The following is a 27,725-nucleotide window of genomic DNA, read 5'->3' on the forward strand; positions in this document are numbered from 1 at the left end:
GGATACAGCTGTTGTACTATTTCTGCCAAACAGTATTCGGGATGAGGATGTTCTGAACTTTTTCTTTGGATACAACTTTTACAGATGTGTTGGCTCAAAAAAAATTCTGAGTTTTTTTTTGTTTGTTTGTTTGCTTAAGTATAGTAAGCATTTAGCTGTTTAATTTTGGGTTTTCCTAGTTTCATAATGAAAAATTTATTTTTACCTGGTCCTGACATAGGTAGTCTAAATTTACATTTCTTTGTAGTTTTTAAAATAGCCGTAATCAGTGTTTACGAACTACTAAGTTTGCATTTTCATCAAATATGCGATTTGTGAAGCTTTCAGTATCCCATGTAAGAGGTAAAATTTTCTGTTCATAGTGTCTCAGTCTCATCCATTTTAAAAAAAATATTTTACTGTGATTTTGGAGAGAATTTACGTAGCAGATTAGATTCTCATTTAACAATTTCTATAAATATTATTCAGTGACATTGGGTACATTTTCCACAACGTGTCAGCATTCTCATCGTTTCCATTCTCGTTGTTCTGTTTCCCGTAATCTAGCTTCCTTGTCCCCCCTTACCTTCTCATCTTTGGTCTAGGGTAAATGTTGACCATTAGGTCTCATTTAGATGATTGTTTAAAAAAGCACAGTACTCACAGATGATATTATTTATTTGACGAGCTGCTCTGTCTTTTGGCTGATGGGAGACCTCTGGGAGTGGTTTGAGTTTCAAGTTTAAAGGGTATCCCAGGGCGATAGTCTCGGGGATACCTCTAGTCTGTACTGAGCCAGTAAATCTGGCCTTTTTTAGGAATTCGAGTTTTGTTCTACATTTTTTCTCATTCTATCTGGGACCATCTATTGTGTCCTTGGTCAGAACGGTTGGTAGTGGTAGCTGGGCACCATCTAGTTCTCCTGGTCTCAGGATAGAAGAGGCCATGGTTTGTGCAGACTATTAGCCCTGTAGACTAGTTTCTTCTTTGAGTCTTTGGTTCCCTTGTTTCTCTTTCCTCCAGATGCATAGAGACCAGTAGTTTTATCTCAGATGGCTTTTCACAAGTTTTTAAGACCCCAGTTGCCACTCACCAAACTAGGATACAGAACGTTATCTTTATGAGCTATGTTATGCCTATTGACCGAGTTGCCCCCTGAGACTATGGCCCTAAGCCCTTGTACCTAGTAACCCGAGCCTGCGAGGTGTTTAGGTTACATCTAGGAAGTACCCATAACTGTTTCTCCTATGTGCTTTATCTTACATATGAACCATCATTCATTTTTTAAATAGCATTTATTCCATTTTGACTATAATAAAAATAATAAAAAGCTTGCGTATCAACATGAATTTGTCGAAAAGGAATTGTAAGGGACTAAAGTGTTGGCTTGGTCTTAATGATCTACTTTGTAGTTGATACAGTAAGTGATTGGGTATTTCCCTGACATTTATTGACCACACACTGTGCTGTTTTCTAATATGAGCTAAGTCCTCTGATTCTAAAGTATTAGGCTAGGGATATGATATTCCTGGAGGTCAAAGTTTACCCTGACTTCACTGGAGACCATTAAACTCCTTTGGTCTCTGGTGGTTTGGTATCTGACTTGGAGTCAGAGAAGGAAACAAAACCAAAAACCAAACTCATTGCCGTTGAGTCGATTCTGACCCATAGTGACACTATAGGACAGAGTAGACCTGCCCCATAGGGTTTGCAAGGAGCTGCTGGTGGATTAGAACTGCCCATCTTTTGGTTAGCAACTGAGCTGTTAACTACTGCACTACCAGGGCTCCAGAGAAGGATATACTGAGCATTATTTGGGTTCCATTTTCATCAAATATTTTCTACGGTAAGGATGTTTTCCAGAAATGTTTGAAAAGCATACAGGGTTCAATGAGATAAAGTTGCTTACAAGGGAGACGTTTGATTCCTTTTGACTGAAGTTAAAATTCACAATTTAGAATGTGAACCTCTGGTCTACCACTCTTAAAAGTGCCCACTTTAGCTTTAAGCTCTTGATTTCCTTGTGGGGTCATTCTTGTTGTTGAATACGGCTGAGTCGATTCTGACTCATAGTGACACCATGTGACAGAGTAGAACTTACCCATAGGGTTTTCTTTGGCTGTAATCTTTATGGGAGCAGATCGCCAGGTCTTTCTCCAATAGAGCCACTGTGTGGGTTTGAACCACTGGGAAATTCGAACCTCCAACATTTCGGTTAGCAACTGAGCACTTAACTGTCTGCGCCACCAGGGCTCCCTCTTATGGAGTTAGCCCTGGGAATCTGCCTGCAGGCAGGAAGGGCTGATTGGCTCTTTGCAGCACTTGAAATATTGATGTTATATGACAGTCCTTAGCAGAAGAGTTATCATGAAAAAAAGGCATAAAATCACCAGGAGGAAAATATTAGGACTGAGTGGAAAATGTGGAAGTGCAATGAATCAGGACAGCTGGAAATATAGGCCCTCAACCTGGAAATTCCAGGTAAGTGGTGTTAATTACTGCAGCAGAATCAGGGCACATATGTTTCCCTTAAAAATGTATTGTTTATACTTTCCTTCCTATTGAATGACTCCAACCTCTTGGGGTTCAATGAGTGCACCATATTTCCTCCTCTTAGTATGGTAGCATGGATATGGACCAAAAAGCATCTCAGAGAGTTGTTGTTCTCTGTGAAATTGTCTAAATAAAGACTAAAGTTTAAGAGCGAGAAGAATCAGTAAGAAGATTTTAATATTGAATACTTGCATACATAGGGAGCTTCTGAAAATTGCTTTCTGATTTACTATAAATATTAATCCATTTACCAGTTAGATGGTTTAATTCCACTATCGTGGGAGGGCAGGAGTATCTTGAGGTCAGCCTTCTGCATATTGTCCACTTGAATGGCCAAAGGGGAACTGCCATTCTCAGAGGCAGCTTGTTTTGCAAAAAGCAAGGGGTTTAGAACTAAGCTGTTGAGCAAATCTCAGCGCCACCACTCCCTAGCTGGGTGATGTTGGGTAATTTTCTCTTTTGTAGGGCCCAAACGATAATATCAGCCTCTTGGGATTTGGTGAAGAATAAATGAGAATCTGTCTCTAAAGCTCCTAAAGTGCATATTAAGTGCTCAGAAAAGATTGGCTGCTTTCCCTTCCTCCTCCAGTGTTGGCTTAAAGAAGTCACACACCAGTCTATGATACAATGAAGTAGAACAGTGAACGAGAAGAGTGAAGGAGGAACACAGGCGATGAGAAACTTGGGCCTCCATTTGTGTTTTAGCAATTAAACAGTATTCCGTGTTTCCTGGCTTCCAGCTTTTCACAGCTGGAATGTAGGATCCTCTCTGTCCTATAAACCAGCTTACGGTGGTCTTGAAATTAGTCAGTTCACTTGTGTTGTGTTTGTGTCCCCCCAAAAATATGTGTTATAAATCCTATTAGTGTAGGGTGTGTCTTAAGTCAATCTCTTTTGAGATATAAAGATTAAACAAGCAAGTGAGAGAAGCAAAGATGGGGAAAGAGAGATGCCAAGTCACATGAAGATGGGCCAGAAGCAGAAGCTCAAAAGAGAACAGGACCTTCCTCCAGAGCCGAAAGAGAGAGAAAGTATTCTAGAGCCAGCACCCTGAATCCAGACTTCTAGCCTCCTAAACTGTGAAGAAATACATTTCTGTTAGTTAAAGCCATCCATTTGTGGCATTTCTGTTATAGCAGCACTAGAGAACTAAGACAATGTGTCAGTCTTGAAAACAGTCAGTGTCCTGGTACCTGCTCTGGGTTCAGTGGAAGGTTTAGGTGCTTTGTTCTGTCAACGCTGAGCAAACATTTGCCGAGTTGCTGCTACGTGACAGGCGCGGGTCTAGGCACTAGGGATGAAAACTGGAAGATAACACGGGGCATTGTTAGGAGACAATGCCTGGCCATGTGCCCAGATGCCTGAGTGCTGATTTCCCTCACGCCATCTTCATGTAGGGAGGCTCAGGGGTCTGTAGCATAGCTTTGCTTCAGTTACTGGAAACTGGTTCTCACAGGGAAGATACCACACTGCCGGATGCCAGAATCACTTGGCTCTGAGACAAATCCCCTATTTGTGTCTGAGTTTCTTAAGTAATCCCCTTTGGGTGGGTTCTCTTGGGAAGAGTGGAATATCAGTGTTTTCTAGGAGTTGTTTAAACTGAGCGATCTATCTACATTTTGTGGCTTCCTTCTAGGCTTATGAAATTTTAGCCTTAACTAACTTTGGAGGAATTTGAGGAGACACTTGATTTAAAGGGTAAGGAATTCTTGGGGGTGCTGGAGAACCACGGAAGAAGTATTGAGGCCTTCTTTCCCTAAATGTAAGAAATGGCAGCACTTCAGAACAATGTAGCAAAAGTAAACAAACAAGGAGGCCCCCAAACTCCGTAGGTGGAAGGAGATAGGGAGAAAACATCAAAGTGGTCTTCAGAGAATCCAAAGTTACCCAACAACAAAGAATTTGGTTGTGAAATTCCAGCAATCTGTTCTGCAGGAGCCTAAGATGGATTTAAGGGGAGGCTACTGGGTGGACTTGGCATTTCATACGCGGTGGGGGGGTGGAGGCAGATTATCTCTTGTAACTGGGTGGAGTCTCCATCAGTAAACATTGCTGGTAGAGTAGCGAGGTCTTAAACAGATTTAGTGGAATTTGTGAAACATTTCAATACGCTGTATCAGTATGACAGGCATGCGCATTCATCTCTAGAAACCGTGAGAAGGAGAATCTTTTATTTTCCGTGGCGATACTTGGTTTTAGTTAAATATTATTACTAAGGATCTAGGTGTTTGGCTAGAACCTTTCCTCTGTGGAGAAGTTACTTGTAGTGTAGCATGGGGTAGAAATAACATGAAGTAAAAGAATGGCCCCTCACTTCGGAATTACTGCGGTGGGGATTTACGATCAGGTTACATGGTAATATGGCAACAAGTGGAGCAGCTTCAGAGGAATTCCTTCCATGCCAGAGACCTGGGTTCGATTCCCAGCCAGTGTGCCTCATATGCAGCCCCCACCCATCTATCAGTGAAGGCTGGGGTGTTGCTGTGATGCTGAATAGGTTTCGGGGAGCTTCAAGTGGACCGTAATGGTCCAGTCTGCAACTGATCATGGATCTGGCACAGGACCAGACAGTGTTTATTTCTGTTGTGCGTGGGGTTGTCATGAGTTGGTTGCCAACTCACTGGCAGCTAACAACAATAATATGTATCTCGTATAGAAAAAAAACAGAATCACCTGTGAGCTTCCTATTTTGGTTTCTGACCCTACCTATGCAATGAATACCAGTTGACACTGCAGTCCTTATGAATTCCATTCTGGTATAAGAATAGCTGCTGCTTCTATGTGATAAGGTAGGCATTTAGCCCTTGCTTCATTTCTTGGTCTGGCTTCTGCGTCCACTAAATGAATAGGGTTGAATTAGAACAACTGACTGCTGTTTTGACTGAGAATTATAACACTTTGTCCTGTTCTAAAAACATTTTTGACAATACATTTTTTTTTTTTTTCCCTAATGAACCAAAAGAATATGAAAGCTTTTCACAGGTGACTGGACAGTGAGTTTTTCATTTGCTGGGTGCACTAAACTGTGTCGGTAAGGGTCTGCTCAGGTTTTTAAAGGGCAGAGTTCATATTATATCGGTTTCCTGTCTAGTCAACAGAGTCGCACAGAAGAGGAAAGATGGGCAATTTTGATTCCTTCAACAACTCCTCAGGCTAAAATAACATTTCCTATCACATGTTTGGCCGCACCTAGAGTTTGTAGACAAACCTTTCTAAAAAGTATTATTGTTGATGAAATACTTTCAAACAGTTTGTTTTGGGTTGGCACAAGTTTTAGAACAAATATGTCATGTCATGCTGGAGGGTGACTCATGTACTCAATCACAGAAAAACCACCTAATTAGGGCCAACCAGCTAAAATATAAATACATAAAATAATTAAGGCTGGGTGGATGGAAAAAGAGGAAGTGATGCTCTGTTGAAAGGAAAACAAGGTCTGGAGAGTATTGCCTTAAAAAGTTAAAATAGGCAAATTAACAAGATGAAAAAAAAAAAAAAAAAACAATTGTGTGTGCTTCTGAAAGTTGACCAAAGCATAAACACATCGTAGATGGACTAAGAAGGACTGCCAAGACCTCATTCCTGAGTCCCAAGCGGGAAATGACTAAAATGTGAAGCAGGCCCTTGGCAGCCAAAATGTCACTGTTTTTTTTTAAATAATTTTTTATTGTGCTTTAAGTGAAAGTTTACAAATCAAGTCAGTCTGTCACATATAAGCTTATATACACCTTACTCCATACTCCCACTTTCTCTCCCCCTAATGAGTCAGCCCGCTCCCTACTTTCAATCTCTCCTTTCGTGACAATTTTGCCAGTTTCTAACCCTCTCTACCCTCCTATCTCCCCTCCAGACAGGACATGCCGACACAGTCTTAAGTGTCCACCTGATACACGTAGCTCACTCTTCATCAGCATCTCTGTCCAACCCATTGTCCAGTCACTTCCATGTCTGATGAGTTGTCTTCGGGGATGGTTCCTGTCCTGGGCCAACAGAAGGTTTGGGGACCATGACCACCGGGATTCCTCTAGTCTCAGTCAGACCATTAAGTCTGGTCTTTCTATGAGATTTTGGGGTCTGCATCCCACTGATCTCCTGCTCCCTCAGGGGTTCTCTGTTGTGCTCCCTGTCAGGGCAGTCATCGGTTGTGGCCGGACACCATCTAGTTCTTCTGGTCTCAGGATGATGTAAGTCTCTGGTTCATGTGGCCCTTTTTGTCTCTTGGGCTCATAGTTATTGTGTGACCTTGGTGTTCTTCATTCTCCTTTGATCCAGGTGGGTTGAGACCAATTGATGCATCTTAGATGGCCGCTTATTAGCATTTAAGACCCCAGACACCACGTTTCAAAGTGGGATGCAGCATGTTTTCATAATAGAATTATTTTGCCAATTGACTTAGAAGTCCCCTTAAGCCATAGTCCCCAAACCTCCGTCCTTGCTCTGCTGCAAAATGTCACGTTTTTAAAAATAGATTTGACATATTATAGTGCAGGGAGCTCTACTTTGTTCAGTTATCACCAGTTAGAGACTCTCAGATTAAATAAATATATTAATTAATAGATCATGGCTGCATATATCACACGTATTTTTTAATTTTTAGTGATATGAAATGCAGTTAAATGTCTCTAACACTAAAATTACCCTGAGCACAATTTAATCTTTATTTTATAGAAGAGATGTAAAGATTTGAAGATTAAAAAGAAATATTTTGGGATCCACAGTGTATCCATTTTCTTTGTATAGGAGAATTTCCCAAAACTCTAGCTAAACTAAAAGCGAAGTCAAAATAATTAATTATTGGAAAGCTAGTATTATTAACTTACTTATTAATTCATCATTCACATCAAATGGTAACTGTGCATTATATCTTTAAGATAGAGAAGCCCCATGGTAGGAGTAAATAGACTGAAATAATTTTTAAAATTCAAAGATTATATTACTGGCTAAATTTCTCTGTATAATTTTGGGTATTTTTATTTGTTGGTTATTAGTAAAACAGTTACACCCTAATCCACCCACTATAAAAACAGTACTCTTTTATGGGTTAGTACATGTGCTAAATGGCATAATGTGGCCTAATAATTGTGCAGACCGATTAAATTTAACCTTTGGGTAAACTCATCTGTAATACTAATTCATTTGTTTTCGGTCTGCTTCAAGATAGGCTGGTGCAAGACCTATGAAAGGAATTTTCAGTTTGTAGCAGAGTCTGTCTCTTCAAAATATATTTCATCCGAATGATTTTTAAAATACGTTTAATACATTTCCATTGCATACTCTTTCATTGATGATATATCATCTGTGGTAGAAGGTCTGCCTCTATTTCTTGCTGTCTCTCAAGGTTCCCCTAGACGACAAGCAAAGCCAGTTCAGGTGCTTTGTTCAGCTTTGCTGCTGTGTCCCCAGGACCTGACACATTTATTGATTCAATAAGTGATAACTGTTTTATTTATTCTCTGAATAGCCTACTCAAAACAATACCTCAATTTCTTATATTTCAAAATCATATGATTATAAATTGAAGGTTCTTTAGAAGTACATTTTAATTGATAAAAGAAATGAGTAAAAGCCTTAAATAATTTGATCCCTATAAAGGAATGACCATATTATCAGGACAGACCAGTCCCTGGAGAAGGACACCATGCTTGGTAAAGTTGAGGGTCCACAAAAAAGAGGAAGACCTTCAATGAGATGGATTGACACAGTGGCTGCAATAATGGGCTCAGAGGTGGCAATGGTTCTGAGAATGAGGCAGGACCGGATAGTGTTTTGTTCTGTTGTACATGGTGTGGCTATGAGTTGGAACTGACTCAACGGCACCTAACAACAACAACAACATAAAGGAATATGTTTACGTGCACACACACACACCCAGACACACCCACAGACATATATAGTACCTGTATTTCTTTATGAAAATAAGATAAATAAAAAAAAGAAGATAAATAGCAACCATAAAATGATGTCTTGGAAACATTAAAAAGTACATAGTTAGCTTAGAGGTGAGATTCATATGTTAACCGGTATGCTATTCATTCTTACCATGAGATTAATTCACAACACAAAATCCCTTTGACAATTCAAAAGAGCAGTGACTGAGTCCGCTCAGAATTAATGTTGAAATCCAGAACTAGAAACAGGTAAGACAAAAGGCACTTCAAAGAATTGAGCTATAGCCTTGTGTTATATCTGGATATCATAAAATGAGTTGAAAGTGTGCTTTGTTTTGCCGCCTTGTCAAATCAGATATCTTAAGACAAAGAAAAATCCACACTGATGGCCTCAACTGTCAGCTGTACTATCTATGTAGACAAAATTAACTGAATAATTGCCAGTTCTTCAAGATTTTGACCGATTGCATCATTGAATGTTAATCTCTTGAGGATTACTTTATTATGTATCATTTGACCAGGTTCTTCATTTTGAAGAGTTTTTTGGCTTTTGGCTCAACCATATTTAATTTCTTTCAAAGCCTGGCCCAACTCAGTGCATTTGGGACATTTTTCTAGGTTACAGGCCATCCTGATTATTCCCTCTCTTTCCATTCTGTGTATAACTTATATGGCATTTCATTTCATGTGTTTTTGTTCTCGTTAGTTCTTTTTCCTTTGAACAATGCCTTGTTCCCTCAAATGAAGGAATAATAACAGTCTGTTCTAAAAATAAACCTTTACTTTGAAATTAACTTAGACACTTGAACTCTAGACTTGGCAGTTCATAGCAGACACTAAAGTTATACAAAGAAAGGAGACTTAGATGCCTTCGAGCACATAAAGATGTTCATCACAATGTGAAAATATAGTTATAAAAAGCACAAATGTGGTTTTCTGTTCCCAAAGGGATAAATATTACCAGAAAGTATTTGTTTTGAATTGTGTTCACTGTCCAGTACAGTTTGACTTAACGTGGATTCTCCGTGCTTAATTTAAACTTCGTAGTAAGTGGTAGCAAAAGGTTTTCCAGAATTTTCTAAATGTTCATATGCTTAATGTAAGTCCTTTGGCATTCAAAGCCATGTCCCCCCCGCCCCCATCTAAAACTCTGTTGTATTACATGTATTATAGGTGGTGGGGAAATATATTCAGTGAATGTAAATAAGAGAGTAAGGTGACTAGGGCTGTTTGTGGATCATTCAAATGGAAGAGCCAGGGAAATGGAATCAGTTATATTCTACATATTTTGTATTTATTTTCATAACAACTTATGAATGATTAAAGTCTGAATATTTTTCTCAAGTTCTTTTGAAAAAGATATGAAGGTCTTCTGAAGTCTGACTACATTCCGACTCATAGCAACCCTAAAGGACAGAGTAGAACTGCCCCATAGAGTTTCCAAGGAGTGCCTGGTAGATTCAAACTGCTGACCTCTTGGTTAGCAGCCATAGCACTTAACCACCACGCCACCAGGGTTTCCTGCGTTTCTATAGCTACGTAGTATTACATTTGCCAATGAGTTAGATCCTTTGGTTTCAATAGGTGCTGGTAAACTGATGTGCTGATATTTATGTCTTAGGACTGTAACTCTCAGTGATATATATAGTAGGGAAGTGTGGTTTGGAAATGATGGCTCATAGATAAACTGACACATCCAGCTGACCACAATGTCTTTTAGGGAACCTCCAGGGATACCTCTTGGAATCATGGGCCACAGTGCAAATACCATAGCACGTCATTGAAAAACCACAGCTTTTGACCAGTAAAAGTTAACTTCCTTCCGTGGTTTACCCCATTTTTTCCTTCTCTAACCATAAATGCTTGTCGTGTGTTTTTAGGTAGGACCTCTTAAAGTGCTGTTTGTGGCTTGCAAAGTAGCATTTTTGGTCCACCACCAATTATCTTACATATAGTTCGGGGCTATAACAACTCGATGGACTTGTTGAAGGTTTTCTTTGCAGCCTTGCTCAGATTTGTACGTGACCTGGAATTGTGTCAACATAGAAATCTTCCAGACGGAAGAGAGGGCAGGCCACACCATCTTCTGCAGGTGTTCATTATTCCACAGTTTATAACATGCAATTTCTGTTTATATTTTGTTCAAGTTTTTAAACCTGGTTTTAAAGATACAACTCAAATGACGTTACCCTTAGGAAGTGATGTTTCCAAGAGTGAATCCTGTGGATTTTAGAATCTGTCCTTTATAGAAAATACAAATCCTTCCATTTATTTTTGCAAAGTGGCTTTATGAGTGAGTCTGGTATTTGAGACTAAGTGCAGTGATGAAAATTCCACTTTGGTTCCATTCTGCCTGGATGGAATTAGTCTAAACACACACATTTTTCTAAAACATGTCCCATATCTGACGAGAATGGTAATCAGCTAAGATTGCTATCATAACAGGGTATTTTAGTCACTCTGTCAATTGGAAACAGCAAATTGCCTGATGTTATAATACACTTGTTCGAGGCATGGTGTGTGGTTAGATTTTATCTCACAAGAAAAAATATACATTGTACTATCCTTGTAACTGAAAACACTGTATGCCTTCCCAGTCGGAGAGCAGGGGGTCGAGTTACGTTGAAGTAGCTGTAGTCTGCTTGTCCAACTGCACCGTTAGTATACTCCTGTGGTTTAGTGCTCTGTCTTAGTCATCTAGTGCTGCTGTAACAGAAATAACAGAGAAATTTATTTCCTCACAGTAAAGTAGGCTAAAAGTCCAAATTCAGGGCGTCAGCTCCAGGGGAAGGCTTTCTCTGACAGCCTTCTCATCAATCTTCCCCGGACTAGGAGCTTCTCCACGCAGAGACTCCGGGTCCAAAGGACTTGTTCTGCTCCTGGCACTGCTTTCTTGGTGGTATGATGTCCCCCGCTCTCTGCTTGCTTGCCTTTCCTTTTATCTCTTGTAAGATAAAAGGTAGTGCAGGCCACACGCCAGGGAAACTCCCTTTACTTTGGCTCAGGGATGTGACCTTAGTAAGGGTGTTACAATCCCACCCTAATCCTCTTAAGCATAAAATTACAATCACAAAATGGAGGACAACCACACAATACTGGGAACCATGGCCAAGCCAAATTGATACACACATTTCTGGGGGACATAATTCAATCCATGACACCTTCTATAGATTTCTCAATGTTCCCTAAACCTCCTCTGCACTTTCTCATCTCCATATTTGGGTCTCACTGTTTATTCCTTCAGGAGTGTTCTTATTTGCCACTGCAATCCACTCCCATCTTACCCATGGCTAAGGGTCAGTTGACCTGCCATCTCCATGAGGCACAGGTGCAGTGCCTAGGTCAGCCTTGGACAAGGTGCAGCTACTGAACAAACGTTCATTCTCTTCTCCCATCTTCATCTCTTTCTCTCAGTGTATCATTCCAGTCCAAACTAAATGTTCCCTCTTAAGCATCTTGTAGTTTTATAGCTGCAGTAACAGACATTCTCCCAAGTTATGAGTTTTATATGTCTGCCTTTCTCCCTCCAGAATATACTTGAAGAAGAGAGCCATGCCTTATTCATGATCTCTCACAGTACCAAGGACAATACTTGATCATCAAGCAAATTTATTTGCATGTCAGTAGGTCCAATTGGGGATTTTGTGGAGCAGGGAGTTGAAATGACTGGCTGAAGTGAAGTTTGGGTATTGTCTACTGGAGTCATACTATTTCTTGAATAAAGATTTATATTATTACTTCCATTAATGAATACAATCATGAGTTGAATGGAGCTTAATAGATAAAAACAAGAAAAATGTGAGGCATGCAGTTTGACAAATAGAATAAAAATCTTCCGTGAAATTTGTCTAATTGCGGAAGAATTGACGACTAAGAAAATGAAAGCTTATTATCTTTTCCTATAATAAAGTAAGACATGTCAAAACAGAATTCACTTTCTTCCCTTCTCTCCCCTTCCCTTCTCCTTCCTGAGCATTCCCTTTCCCTCCCTTTTTTTAATTCCCTTTCTTTCTTTTGTTTCCCATTATTACTGATGGACTCCCCATCCTTCCAGCATATTCCTTGGAAAACTTTCTCTTCTCTACCTATTGTTGCATTGATCACTAAGTCATAGCTTCTCTGTCTTCACAGTCACCTGGGTACGTCTTCTCTTCACCATTGCCTTGCTGCTACCTTGGTTTCAGCCCCCATTCCCTCTTGCAAGAATATCCTAATAGACCTCCTTCCTTCCCATTCTCTCACCACTCTAATCCACTTTACGAAGTGCTGTCAGACTAATGTTACTAAAATACAGAAAAGAATTTGTCTTTCCCAGTTCAAAACTTTTCAATAATCCCAGTGGCCTATTAGAAATTGAAATGGAAATTGCTTTGTTTTTCATTCAAGGTCCCAAATGTCCTGCTTTTACCCAACCTCTTCATTTTCCACCATGCCCCTTACCTTCAAGTAGCCTTATTTAGAGCCAAACAGAAGTATTTGCTGCCCTCCGTGCACAAAGCTTTCCTCCCCGTAGGGCATGTTCATGACAGTATGTTTTATCATCTTCCTTATATTGAGGTTGGTCAAGGAGAGGCCCTGGCTCCTTTTCTTTTAGACTGTAAACTCCTTGAGAGCACAGTTCATGCCTGAGCCATCCTTCTATTCTCCAAAGTTCAAGTACAATGCCAAGCACATAGTGAGCATTGTACTCATTTAATCGAGTGAAACCGAGCGAGTGAAGGAGTGAAAGAATAACGGGCATGACTCAAGCAGTGCATGGAGGCTATACCAAGTCCTACAATTCCATAGAAAAGGAAAACTTACTGTTTGCTTTTCAGAAGAGAAATATATCCTGTTAGAATGGAAACACAGAGTGAATGGGAAGGTCAAATAACTTGGATTAATGTTGGAAACCTAGACTGGAAGAGACCAGTGATGTTCACTAGTCTGGAGAGAAGATAGGCAAGAACTCAGCAGCGATTCAAAACGTATGATGGTCTCAAGGGGGTGGGGGAGAGTGGTAATTCTGTATCCACCAGTTTTATTAAGCTCTGATTTTGGGTTGCATGTTAGTCATGTTTGTTAATATGTCAATAGACATGTTGGCTTTTCATGTTCTCATTTTAAGTGTGTTACAAGCTGTAGGTGCTCTTTAAAAGGTCAAGAGGTAGAATGTGATTGACAAACAGAAAATTGACTTCCGCTTGATAATATTGGGGGTGAAGCAGTTATTCATGTTTCCTTACAGCAAATCTTCATGCTTGGGTACCATTTATGTCATTTCCCAATAGCAAATGGAGCCCTCCAGATATGTTCGTAAAGACAATCCTGTGGATGAGAAAACTGCACTCTGCACAAGTCATTCCTGATAGCTGTCCAGTTGTATGCAGCCTGGTGTTAAACTCGAGTATGTGCTTGGAATATTTCATCTAATGTAGTAATATGTAACGCATTTTCCTGGGCACAGAAATTTTCTAAGTATTTTTTTTTAATTTCATATTTAGACCCGATTAGGAATTTCTCTGAAGGTATAATGCTGAAAAGGCCGTGGGGTTGGGTCAGAGGGTGGTACCAGGGAAGACTTCTTCAGGGGCAGCAGTGGGGCTGGATTTGGGGAAGGACCGAGGGTCCCCTTTAGACCTTTTCCAAAAGATGCACCTTGGCAGCAACATTTTAAACGGAGCATTGTTGACGTGATGGTTTCTGAGATTGCAAGGAAAAGGTACTGAAAGAAACAACATGAAATATGTGATTCATGTACCTTAGTGAGGCGAAGACACGTGCAGCAAGGATAGGCAAAGGGTTCAACATTTATAAGTTCTTTTGTAAGTTTTTTCTTCCAGACCAAAAAATGAGTCAGGCATGGCCTTCGGTGTGTTCCAGGATGCTCAAGCCTGGACTATTTTCCTTCACTTTCATCCTCTTGTTTCCCCTCCCCAATCCCTTCTCTGCTGTTCCCTTCTTTCCTTTTCCTCTAATCCCTTCCTTCCTTTCCTTGTATTTCTTCTCCAATCCTTTAAAACATTTCTGACCATACCTCTATATTGTAAAATTTCTTCAGTGGGCCTTCTCCTATTCCAAGTGCATTTAATGATGTTGACGAGCGTGAAGAAAGCACATTGTAGTTCTGTTTAAAAACACATTTTTAGATTAGAAAGACCCATCAAACAAAATGAGACTAAATGGGCACAACAGCTCAGGGGCAAGAACAAGAAGGCAGGAGGGGACAGAAAGCTGATAATGGGGAAACCAAGGCCCAGCAAGGGCGAGTATTGATGCGTCATGGGGTTGGCAACCAATGTCACAAGATAATATGTGTGTTAATTGATTAATGGGAAATTAATTTGCTCTGTAAACCTTCATCTAAAGCACGCGCGCACACACACACACACAGACACGCTTTAAAATTAAAATTTGGAGATTGTATACACAGTAGATTCGGCTGTAGTTTATTAATGAGTAGGAACAAATGAAGAAGACATCTCCCCTACCCAGTTCTTGGGATTTCTTTAAATCTGCCTGTAAACTTGCTATCATTTTACAGTAGTAATTATAGACTCACTTATTGGTGTCAGTGTTAGTGGTATACAAAAGGAAAAACCAGAGCTTAGTATGCCTGCTTCTGCTATTATTTGGCCACGTTGTTGTGAGACCTTGATGCTTAGCTCATGTGGCCAAGGTATCAAAAATAAAACTCTTCTGTTTTTTTTTTTTCTGTTCAGAAGTTTGCTAATTTAATACTTTATGACCGTTTTACGTTACCTTACCAACCAGTACCTGTGCTGTCGAAATTACTTCCTAATGGCTCTCGTCATCTCTCCTCATTCTGTTTTTCTTCCATGCAGTAACTCCAAGTTATCTTTCTAGAAAAGCAGATACTGATTTGTCACTTCCTTTTGTAAAAAAAAAAAAAATTGGCTCTGCTATGCCTGCTGGCAATTTTCCTCTGTTGCTCCACCAACCACCTGCTTTACCCCCAAATAGTGTGAACCCTTTGGCTGTTTTTCACCTTTGCACTAGCTTTTTCCTTTAGAGCAACACCTCCTCCCCCAGGCAAACCCCCATGAACTTTTCAAAACTCAGCATAACTATGACCTAGTTTGGAGATCCCTGGGTTGCCCAGACAGAGTTTTTGGCTCCCTCCTCTGGTGTGTCTGTAGAACTTTGCTCAGGTCTCCTTTGTAGTGTGCGCTGTGCTGTAATTTCTCTCTTCTTTATCGGCCTCACTAGTATGTCATCTTCTTTGTATTTTTAACATCAAGATGGTGCCTGGCCTGTTCCAGGTGCACAGTAAATGATAAGTGAATTCATGAACTGGGCACTCAAAGGAAATATGAATGAATGAATGGCACAGGTCCCACCCACGACTGCTTCTACCTTGTGCCAGCTCACCACAGTTGTGGGCATGGTGCCTGGCAGGAAACCATCTCGTGTGCTAGACTTGGGAATTCAGACTTAAAAAGTGAGGGCTGATGTTGAGTGGCGGAGGCAGGATTCAGGCCAGGGAGGCAAAGACTGCATTAGGAATAAAATAATCAGACTTGGCTGGGGAAGCAATGAAGACCAATTTGTATTTAGCAGCCATAGAGAGAGAAGAGATGAAAGGGAAAAAAAAAAAAAAAAGCTAGAATAGCTCCATGTAGTTTAGCACAGTAGAGGATTTACAAATTTTCCAAGTTGGAGGACATATCAAAAAATCAAAACCTATTGCCTTCAAGTCGATTCTGGTTCATAGTGACCCTACAGGACACAGTAGAACTGCCCCATAGGGTTTCCAAGGAGAGGATGCTGGATTTGAACTGCTAACCTTTTGGTTAGCAGCCAAGCTCTTAACCATTTCACCACCAGGGCTCTTTAACACAATAGAGGATTTGCAAACTTTTCCAAGTTGGAATACACATTCCAACATTTTTTCATGCCTGACTAGGTGAATTTTGCTGTTTTTCAAATGGTGGCTGGAAAATAGATGTTTGTGGCCATCTTGACAGAGTCTTTTAAGAAGGAGAGTCAACATGGAAGAAAGGAGAAAAGAAAAGGAAGGAAGGATGGAGAAAGGAGAAGTGATGGTTTCAAAGAAGGTAAGAGGATAAGCTAACGAGAATAGAATTCAGAGAACCTGGAAAGAGTAGCAGACTGCTAAATACATTGATGTAAGATTTCTCCTCTGAAATTAGGAAATTTTAGTTTTATCTAGAGACAAGGCATCTGTCAAGTCTAAACATTCTCCCAGGACATTCAGTTACTCTGGGAGAATACTCTGGGGACATGGCTCAATGAAAAGACATCCAGGGGAATTGCTGAATGTGACTCCAAGACATTTGAGCAACAAGGTAGTGAGTCAGCAACCACTGGGAAGAGAGCCAGCCCCCTGTGACTCTCCTCTGTTCATATCTTTAGACAGAGTTCCCACCCATGGGTCCCAGTGGACACACGCTGAGCCCACCAACTTGTTTCACACAGAGTCATCCAATGGACCACTGTCACATGGCCACTAATTACAGCCACATCTGTTTGCATCTGGATGAAGACCAGTGACCTGTGTTTCATTATCATTCTCTCCAGGCCATTCCATCCCCTGAGTGGGAACATTTAATGTCCACCCCCATTTAGTGGGAGAAAGGGGAGAAAATAAATGAACATGAGTCAACAAGAATTTTAGGATGGGGGAAGATGAGAATAGACGTGCAATCACATGTTGATATTAAAGGAAGCCAACGGGCACTGTCATTTCCTCAATGATTATTATTTCTTTGGGAGCCTCACATGGGCTCTGAAAACTCAGTCTTTAATGAGAAACAGAGCGGTGTGGGCATCTCACATGTATTATTAGTCCTAGTCATACTACGAGAGAGAATGAGGTGCTCCATATTGAGTTCTGTTTCATTCTCAAAATTTTCACGAGAATTTTCTACGCCAGGAATGTATCAACACTTCATCGTTGTTTTCAAACTATGCTAGAAATATCTGGAGAATCTAAAAAATAATAAGAATGTTCTGTTTCTATGTTTTCCATTATTGAATAGGACAGAAATATTATTTCATTTAACTAAATTCTACTCTTAGTTGAATTAATGATGAGTTTTTTCACATCTCTTGGTTCACATCTATCTTGCTTGTGCTAATAAAGACAAAATGATGACAAAAAAATAAGAAGAAAATAAATGCAGATGAAAACACGTTGGTCATAAACTCGCTGAGAATAAGGGAAAGAGGAATTCATCCTCAAATCTGTAATACTGAGCACATTTTTGAAACAGATTATAATTCAACATCTGACCTGTATTTTGCTATTTTGTTATTAATTTTTTACTTCTATCCACACTTTCTTGATGACGACTTTTATTGAAGTTTGATATACTTACAGAAAAGTATACAGAGCACAAGGGCAGAGCTCAATGCATTTTTGACAAAGTGAAAACACCCATGAAACCAGAAGCCAGATCAGGAAACAGAAGGTTGCTAGGTTCCTAGGGCCCCCTACCAACCCCCCTCCCCAAGAGTAATCACTCCAATTTCATATTTCATTTTGAACTGCATATAAGTGAGTTCATCCAGTTTGTTCTCTTTTATGTCTGGCTTCAGTTTACTCAACATTATGTTTGTGAGATTCACCCATGTTGTGGTTGGGTCATTCTCAGGGCTGTATAGTATTCCATTATATGAATATGTCCCATTGTTTATCCACTCTCCTGTTTCCAGTTGGGGGACTACTGTACACAGTGCCACTATGCACATTCTTGAACATGCCTTCGAGTGCACACCTGTATGCATTTATGAGGGGCACATACCCCGGAATGGAATTGCTGGGAAAGAACATGTGTGCACGCTCAGCTTCAGTAGACACTGCTGAAGAGTTTTCCCGAGTGGTTATTCCACTAGACAGGAATGTATGAGAGCCCTCATTGCTGCAGATGCTTCATTTCTGCACACTTTTAAGTCTGTCCAGGTTGCCCTCAGTACATTCTTTTGTCTCAACCTATTTCTTTAGTTGACTAGATAGCTATTCAAATGATTCCCTGAAGAAGTGCTGTGACCAGGAAGGAAATAGGGATAGCGATATCACCACAAAACTATTTGACATTTTGCACAGCATAGGGAATGCGAGAAGGAATTTGAAAGATAAGCAGTTTAGACTTGGCAGATCTCCACGTTTCCCTATTTGGTGGGATGTGAAACGCATACAAATGGTTCTAGCAGTGACGTTAAAAGTCTATCTTCCATTGGAAGGCAGGAAAACAGAATCAGAAAATTGAAGTCTTCACTCCACCTCATGCCGAATATGCCCGTGTAGAACAGAAACGTCACAGTGAACAAGTTCGCATGACAGTGCGATCTTATTTGCTCTCTCTGTCTCTCTCTCTATCTCTCACACACACACACATGCACGCATGCACTAGCAGGTGGCATTCTTTGGTTAAATAAAAAGGCATGGTCTAAACTGAATTAGTGAGCCTTTTTTCTTCCCACATCCCCTCCCAGGAAGCTCGCTTTAGTGTTGGGAGGAGCTCCCTAGTAGTCTGTAGATCAGAAAGGTTGGAATAGCCATTATTTCATATTGAAGTCATTGATCTCCTTCTTCCTTTGGTACTAGTATCTTATATTGTAAATCTTTGTGTATTTTTAGAAATTAACATACTTGGTAGCATTAATGTTGATCGTTCAACTCCCTGGATGTTTTCAATTGGAGCATGAAAGAAAACTTGAATAATGCTAATTGTTTTGAAGTGTTAAAAAAACATATCCTGAAAAGTTTAGAGACTCGTACAGAATATCAAAGAGGTTGGGCTTAGAGACTAATTTGTTGGTGCTCTGGTGGTGCAGTGGTTAAGAGCTTGGCTGCTAACCAAAAGGTCGGCAGTTCGAATCCACCAGCCACTCCTTAGAAACCCTATGGACAGTTCTGTTCTCTTCTATAGGGTCACTATGAGTTGGAATTGACTTGATGGCACCGAGTTGTTTTTTTTTTTTGGCTGTTGTATCTTTAGCATTCCTTTCAAATTGTGTTTTTGTTTGCATTTTAAGTTTTTTTTTTTTTTTAATTGAAGTGTGTGTGTGCCAGCCAGACTTCGTTGGGAATTGATGTATATTTTTTTCTGTTTCAAACACAATTAATTCAGTCCAGCTTCTATTAGAAGGAAACTTAGTATACTCTAGTGGTCAAAATTTGGGTTGTAGGGTCTACTGGGAAGAGGCTAAAGGATTTTCAATGTTGACTTGGTGTTCATAAAGTTTTACTACAGTTTTAGGAGGGTAAATGATGGTTTTCACCCCTGAGAGCTTCTGGGGTTCATTGTTCCCCATTGGTCTGGGTTACCCACTTTGCTGTTGGCCATGGATGGTCTACTTCTATAAGAAAGACAAGGACTCACAACTTTCCATCCTTTGGGATCTTCCAGCTGCATTCCTTGTCTTCCACATGGAGACTGTCTTCAGGACTGGTTTCGTCAGTTGTGACCATTTGGGTTAAGTATGTACCTCAAGGGAAGAAAGCATAATGATTGCTCAGAGGGCTTGTAGCTAATCGACTTGATGCTAGAAGACCAGTGAGGAAAGGCCATGGAAGAAAGTGTGTGAGTACTGCACAGTATGTCTAAGTTCTTCCTGTTCTAGGATCTGAAACAGATGGAATGGCCAATAGTTGATGGGGCCCAGTATATTCCAGACATCTGGAAGAATAAACAGCCCTCATAGACTCCTCAGATGTGGAGCCAGGAAGTTTCTATGAGACTGTGCATATCTTTAGATTTTACTGAGAGGTCCAGTTGCAACGTGTTGTTCCTTAGGAAATCATAAATTTGTGACATAACCTTTAACATGTTAAGCTACCAATGAAATTATGAATCTAAGTAACCCATGTAGGCTATATGCGCCTTTGAACTAATGTAATTTATAGTGGAAGTTTGAGGTTTATGTTACTTAAGACTTATTTTAATTCTCTATTTCAAAATCATGTATTACACCAGATTAAAAGGGACACTGAGAGCATCATTTATATTCTTTTTAACAATGTGCCCTGGAATCACAATTAAAATACCTCTACATGTCAGTTGGGGTTGGGGGAGGGTCAGCAACTGAAATGGACTAGAAGAGTGACATTTCAAAATAGATTTTATTTTGCAGTGTTAACATGCATCTCGTAATTTTTGTTAGCTAAAAATTAGACTCCTTTTTTTAATTTATTTTGTTTTAACAGAGCCATTTACATAAGAGATTGTTTTTATTGATAGTTGACTTCAAGTTGAGTCCAACTCATGGCAACCTTTTGTATAACAGAATAAAATGTTGCCTGGTCCTGCACCATCTTCCAGTGCTATATTGGACAATATTCTGTTGTGACCCGTAAGGTTTTCACTGGCTCATTTTCTTGAGTATGTTGCCAGATCTTCCTTCCTTGTCTTTCTTAGTCTGGAAGCTCTGCTGAAACCCTGCCCATTATGAGTGACCCTGCTGGTATCTGAATTACTAGGGGTACAGCTACCAGCATCACAGCTCCACGCAGGTCACGACAGTACGAGAAAATGATGGCTGGGTAGTGGACATAAGGTATTAGGCCACCCACAATAAGAAATAAAAATCATGGCCTTAAAATGCCTTTATGTTCCAAAAAAGATTAACAAAATTTGAACTTTCTTAGAATTATCAATTTTTTGGAATTGCTTTCTGGGGTCAGAATTGGTCATAAAATTGCATCTGGAGCCCAGAATTAGTAATAAAAGCCTCCTGTAGGGATTTTTTTCCCCTTGATGTATATAACAAGCTGGTTGAGGAAGGGCGGAGGCGGCGGGGGGGGCGCGGGGGGCAGAGGTTCTAGGCCTTTATTTTTCACCTCAGATTTTCCCCGGGCGTTGTCTTGTCCTGAAGTGTTGCCCAAAGCAAAACTGTTCATCTGTGACTTACACATGCCCAGTGTATTTCTGTAGCAAAGATTTAAGAAACAACTCGACCCAACTTCAAATCACAAATGTGATCCCTGTAACCTCTTATCTGGGGTCTCCTGTAACTAAGTCATTTACTGATAGCTTAAAGGAATGGCTCCAGGAAACTCATTTTTATAACCACCCCCCTGAAACTGAATAAAAATAAGCTTCTGAGATTTTCTCAACTTTTAAGAAGGACAAAAAAATACCCAGAATCACCAAATAGCCTTTTTCAACTTTAGTTGTTTTGATTCTCTGCCTAATCTAATGTTTAGAAGAAACTATTATTGAATTCTAAGTAAAAAAGCCTGTTGTTGAGTTTCCCTCCAACTAAGCCTAAGTAATACGTGAAAATTTGCTAAATGGAATCTGCAAATAAATAATTCTTAGCCTGATTTTCCTTTTGATATCTGTAGGCATGGGATGGAATTTAGTAGAGTTTGAAGAACTGAGTCGTATTTCTGAACTGGCTCAGTATCAGGGAAGTTGTGGGAATGACAACACCAAAGAGGAGGCGAAACTGGACCCCCAAAGTGGCTTAGAACTGCGTCACCTTGTTGGGCTTTCCTGGTCTGGGCACTAACTTGGTAACTGAATATTCAGAGATTCTCCAGTTATTCCCTGTTTATCCTGGTGATCTGGGGGTGGTTACACAGTCATTCCTGAGTTCCATTTAGAGTATTTTCTCCAGTGCTGTTAAGCAGTGATAGACTGTGAGTTGATGTACACAGAATTATTCGATTGTTATCTACGGTTGTTATTAAGGTTAATGAAATGGACAACAGCAACAACCAGTAATTAGATGCCTACTACATTTCACTGATTTTCTAAGATCAATCTAATAACTCTGAAAGTAGGGTAGCTCTTACAATCAATGGCCTGTCATCATTTAATTACTACTGAAACCAACCACACCAATTGCCATCGAGTCGATTCTGACTCATAGCAACCCTATAGAACAGAGTAGAACTTCCCCATAGCGTTTGCAAGGAGCGGACTCATAGCAACCCTATAGGACAGAGTAGAACTTCCCCATAGGGTTTCCAAGGAGCGGCTGTACTGAGGGGTTTTACAATTGATGGAATTTTAGGTTTGATGTAATACAGTCTGTATCAGGCTCTATGCTAGGCTATGGACCTGCTCCCAAAGAAGGTACAGTGTTCAGGGAAAACGTCCAAGTAAGGAGCCATTAGAAATATGTGATGGATCCCATAATATAGGCATATAGTCAGCATCTTATGGGAACCCAAATATAGGAGCGTTTAATCCTCACCTGGGATCAGACAAGAAACGGTGATACTGGAGTTAAGCACGTCTCTTGGGACCTCTCAGTGCTTGCATTTGTGGATTTTGGATGAACCCTCTGGAGCACAGCTTAGAGATTTTGCCCTCATTTCTTTGGATGACCCCAAATGGTTGGTCACCAAAACCCCAGTTTATGAAAGAAAACTGTGCACGTGGCTTGATTTAAGACGTTAGGAGGCCACCAGAGCGTGTGCTGAAAATCGCTGACAGTGTTGAGTCAGGGAAGGAAACAGGTCTGAATCTCTGCTCTCTGTGTGGCCTGTTGTCAAGTGTCTCCATTTCTAAAATATAAAAGTAAGAAAAGCTTGCTGTCTTGGAGGCACTTGTTCAGATTTTAACTTTATAAAATACCTATCTCCAGATGTACTTGTTTAATGCAGAAAATCACCATGGCAATGGACCTAAGGCTTAAGTTTATTGTTGAAAATATAATCTTCACATGATCTCAGTACTATTAATAGCATGACTGTATTTTCAAGAAATGATTACCACCTGAAGCCAAATTTAGGGATAAATGTGACCTCTAATTGAAAACAGAGCCTCTTGTAAAGCCCATTAACTAAATTATTCCTGTCATACCCCCTTATATTCTGTCCATGATAGCTGTGATGTCTATTATGGTTTAAAATTTGTATTCTTCTGAGAACCCCTGAGGGAGCAGGAGAGCAGTGGGATGCAGACTCCAAATTCTCATAAGACCAGACTTAATGGTCTGACTGAGACTAGAAGGACCCTGGTGGTCATGGCCCCTAGACCTTCTGTTGCCCCAGGACAGGAACGATTCCCGAAGCCATCTCTGCAGACATGGACTGGACTGGACAATGGGTCGGAGAGGGATGCTGGTGAGGAGTGAGCTTCTTGGATCAGGTGGACACTTGAGACTATGTTGGCATCTCCTGCCTGGAGGGGAGATGAGAGGGTGGAGGGGGTTAGAAGCTGGCGAAATGGACATGAAAAGAGAGAGTGGAGGGAGAGAGCAGGCTGTCTCATTGGGGGAGAGTGGTTGGGAGTGTGTAGCAAGGTGTATATGGGTTTTTGTGTGAGAGATTGACTTGATTTGTAAACTTTCACTTAAGGCACAATAAAAATTATTTAAAAAATTTGTGTTCCTCTAAGGGAATTAATAAATGTGTATAGGCATCATCATATGCTTGTCTTTGAATGTGTTGGGCGTTTTATGTAATTGAAGTTGAAGTTAGTAAGACTTGGGTTCTACTTTCAGCCCTGTCCTCGGCATGTTATTAAAGGTCTCTTAATTCAGTCTCTGTGTCTGTACAATGGGGATGGTAACACCTATCTCAAAACAGTTGTTAGGATCATCAAATAAGATGATAGCTCTGGAACTGTAGAGCACAGTTTGTGGCCCACATGGGCCTCTCAAAAAATGTTAGTTCCCTTTCTGCAACTTTGATTATACGCTTGGATTCTTTCCCTTGCATTTTAGAAATTAATTTTAGTGTTAGAAATAAACTATAAAGGATATTTTATTCTTGAATGTTCTGTAACTGGACATTCGAACTTGAATTGGGAATCAGTTGTTTATGGATTAGGCTTGAACGGTAACTCATTCATTTATTCACTCCTTTCACCAACACTTTTGAGTGCCTCTATATGTTATATGTTAGGCTCGAGAGCACTGGTGTTTCAGTGGTGCCTTCCGTCTGGGAGACCCAGGTTCAGTTGCTGGACGGCGTAACTCACGCTCGCCCACTACCTGCCCATCAGTGGGAGCTCGTGTGGTGCCGTGATCCAGGTTTCAGTGGAGCTTCCAGACTAAGACAGAGTAGGAGGAAAGGCCTGGTGATCTGCTTCCAAAAACCAGCCAGTGAAAACCCTGTGGAGCACAGTGGTCCATTCCGCAGTTGATCGTGGGGATGGCACAGGACCAAGTACACGGAGTCATCGTGGGTCGGAGTTGAGTCAGAGGCAGCTAACAACAGCAACAAATGCTTGGCACTGTGCTAGGCTCTGCGAATGCGAGGTGACAAAGCCTGAGCTCTGCCATCTGGGGGCTTTCAGTCATGCTTGGTGTTAGGTCTAAAACTCATAAATCAGAAGCAAGACATTTTCACGGCCTTAGGAATCTACATGATGTGCTGTTAAAAACCATCCCCCGGCAAGTCAATTGCAAACAGAAATTGAGAAAGCGTGAAGCGTAGGTGGTACCTTCCTTCTTTGGACTGAATAACTCTTCCATTTGTTTTACTTAAGTGTTGTTGTTTTATCTCTAAAGGGGAGAGATGAACCGTAAAAACATGACACCCTTTAAAACAAATTCCAGATACCAAAGCTAGAGTTGCGTGAATTGTATTTTTTGAGGTAGTGCTCATAATAGCTGAGTAGCAATTGTCTCCTAAATAGGCGAAGGGGCTGAAATCATTTTAATTCAAACATTGATCTTAATTTGAAAAGAGTCTCCTATTTAAGTACTTTTCTTCTTATTTCCAGGGTGACTGTGGAGGCTCTGGCTGTGGAAAATGTGATTGTCATGGAGTGAAAGGACAAAAGGTGAGTGGCCACGATTTAAAGAATAATTATTGCTTTTGAATTGACATCACCATGAAAATAATTAGAAATGAATACTTTAAAATGAACTCGATAGTAATTCATGTTAAGAACTTATTCTTGTTTTAATGTTTTGCCCAGAGCAACACAAAAGAAGCAAAACCAGGCTTAAAATTATTTGTGATAAATCTTAAAAGGCATTAATTAAGTCTTAATAACTATTCCCCCAAATGATTGTAATCATTAGTAATAATTAATGTAGAAAATGAGATTTGGTTTATTTTTCTTTTTTGACTCCAGAATGAACAAGCGTATTGTCAAAAAAATTGTGAGTTGATAGCATTTTTTGGAATTGACATATAAGAGTGAAACTTAGCATTATTTCTTTAAAAAGAAGTTTGTCCTGAACATGAGAGCTTTCCATTCAAGTTTGCATTTTCTAGAGTATTTTTATTCATGACCCTCTCTACACACCTAGAAATGTGTTATGTTTTCTAGTGTGACTCATTTTAACTTTAACCAGAAATCCACCCATCTAAAAATCTAACCAAGTAGATTTATCCAGTTATATCTTTCCAGATATTTTAGCCTGACTTTTTTTTTACAGTTTTATGACTTCTAATCATGGACTTGAACAACTTCAGTTCAAAGTTGGCTAAAAATCTTCAGAGAAGGCGGGGAAACATCTGGTGTCATATAACTGATCCAAGAAGGATGGGGCCTTTAAACATTTCAATTTCAAAATTACCCACTAGGGAGACCCTTGCTGTGGATGATATGTTCAGCTGAGGCAAGATCCCTATTTCCTGTTTATCAGAAAGAACTTTGGCATGTGAAGGTCCAGGTGAGGCGTGTGGTGACGGGGAAGATGCGTGATTAGAGTGTGCCAGTCACCTTCTATGATACAACCTAATCCTTGACATTAGAACAGACCAGAGATCCAGGTGTGACTGGAATGGAAGATGGACAGTTCTGTTCTACCTCTAGCTAAGCCTCATGAAGATTTCACACCGCGAGAGTAGACCAAAAGCCAAACCCCTTGTGTTGAGTTGATTCCGACTCATGGTGATCCCACGCGTTACAGAGTAAGCCGCTGTCTAGAGTTTGCTTGGCTGTGATCTTTACAGAAGCGGATCTCTAGGCCTCTTCTCCCGTGGCACCACTGGGTTGGTTGGAACCACCAATCTTTAAGTGAAGAGTTGAGCGAAAACCATTTACACCACCAAGAGACCTTCATCAAGGGAAAAGAACACACTTAATTCAGGCCCTCCATGCTTTCTTGGGCTGACCCTGTTCCCTCAAAACCCAGTGTTCTCCATTGCCCATTCTGAATTTTCTATTTTATTATGAAATAATGAATATTTAAAATATAATATTGGCAAGCTATAGGATAAACCATTCTGAATTTGTTTTTTAAGAGTGTAATTGTTACATGGATTTAGAAAGCTCCTCTAAATCTAGAGGACTAGCTAAATGGTCTGCTGTTATATCAGTTCAACAAAAATAGGAAGATCTGTTTTTTCCCATCTTGAACACAAATATTTTCACCTCCATGCCGCACACATCACTGAACAAGGGCATGGGGTCCTTCCTCTCACTAAAAGAGGAGATTTTTAACTTCCACCTATTGTTTTGGAAGTAATGCGAAGCTGACCAGTTTAATGACGTGAAGCACACAGAGCTTACCTTAGATGGGATTTCAGATCTGGTTCCATTTCTCCCTTCCCAAGGTTAAATAACAGAGAAGTTCGTTCTTGGCTGGCGTGTCAGTAAGAGAGATTTGTCTTCCCCAACTGCCGCCACCTCCCACCTACTCTCAAAGCACCCATATCTGAGAAACACTGCATGAGCGTAAGTGCAGAGTGGTTTGTAATCACAGAATTTAAAGCTGGCGGTGTAAATAGCCAGCCCGATTTTCAGTTACCAGTGAATGTCTGCAACTGCAGTAGTCTCAACATGTGTACGAATTAAATTAATTTAATCCATTGTATTTAAAAAATAGGACAGTAGGTGCCATATAGCTGAGAGAGGGTAAAGTTAGCTAACTGGGAAGGAGTGCCACAGCCTCAGCAGTTTGGAAATCATTGCTTCTGGGACATGTTTTTTCCACATTTTTTTTTTTTAGAAGCACTTTAACTTATTGGCTATTAAGAATCCACCATTGCCCTCAACGGAAATTGGAATATACCCAATATAAATTGCCAAATCTCTTCTGGCTGAGTACTTTTTTTTCCATGGAGATGTAATTGACAGAATGTCTTGTTTTCTGCAGATGTTAGAAATAAAATTCATTGTAAAAGATCATGGCTAATGTTATAACCTCACAGTTTTCAAGTAATCAATATAAATGGTAGGCATTTTACTCTGAGTTCAACAGTAAAATTCTGGAAATGCAGACTGTGACTGGGCTTCGGAGCATCTCTGCTGGACCATGGACTTTCCCACTTGCTGGTTGGCCGCTCATGTCTTTGTACGTTTTCTCTGAGGTGATTAATTTGGCTTGGTACACAACGGCTTTCCATTCTTCCAGAGTCCTCAGCAGTATCGGAATGCCACCTATTTAATTTGATTAGAGTTTTGAAAGCTTGCCTACTCGGAA

General features: G+C 40.2%; 1 protein-coding gene across 1 annotated transcript in view; it reads left to right on the plus strand.

Annotated features, from left to right (window-relative positions):
- The window catches only part of COL4A1 (collagen type IV alpha 1 chain), a 173,545-nt gene that overhangs the window by 47,861 nt on the left and 97,959 nt on the right, over positions 1-27,725 (plus strand). The window contains exon 2 of the mRNA XM_064275232.1: positions 25,070-25,129. Within this exon, the coding sequence (XP_064131302.1) occupies positions 25,070-25,129 (60 nt within the window). The remainder of the gene's footprint in view (positions 1-25,069; positions 25,130-27,725) is intronic.

The sequence above is a fragment of the Loxodonta africana genome, chromosome 23 (assembly GCF_030014295.1).
Source record: "Loxodonta africana isolate mLoxAfr1 chromosome 23, mLoxAfr1.hap2, whole genome shotgun sequence".
Classification (NCBI taxonomy): domain Eukaryota; kingdom Metazoa; phylum Chordata; class Mammalia; order Proboscidea; family Elephantidae; genus Loxodonta; species Loxodonta africana.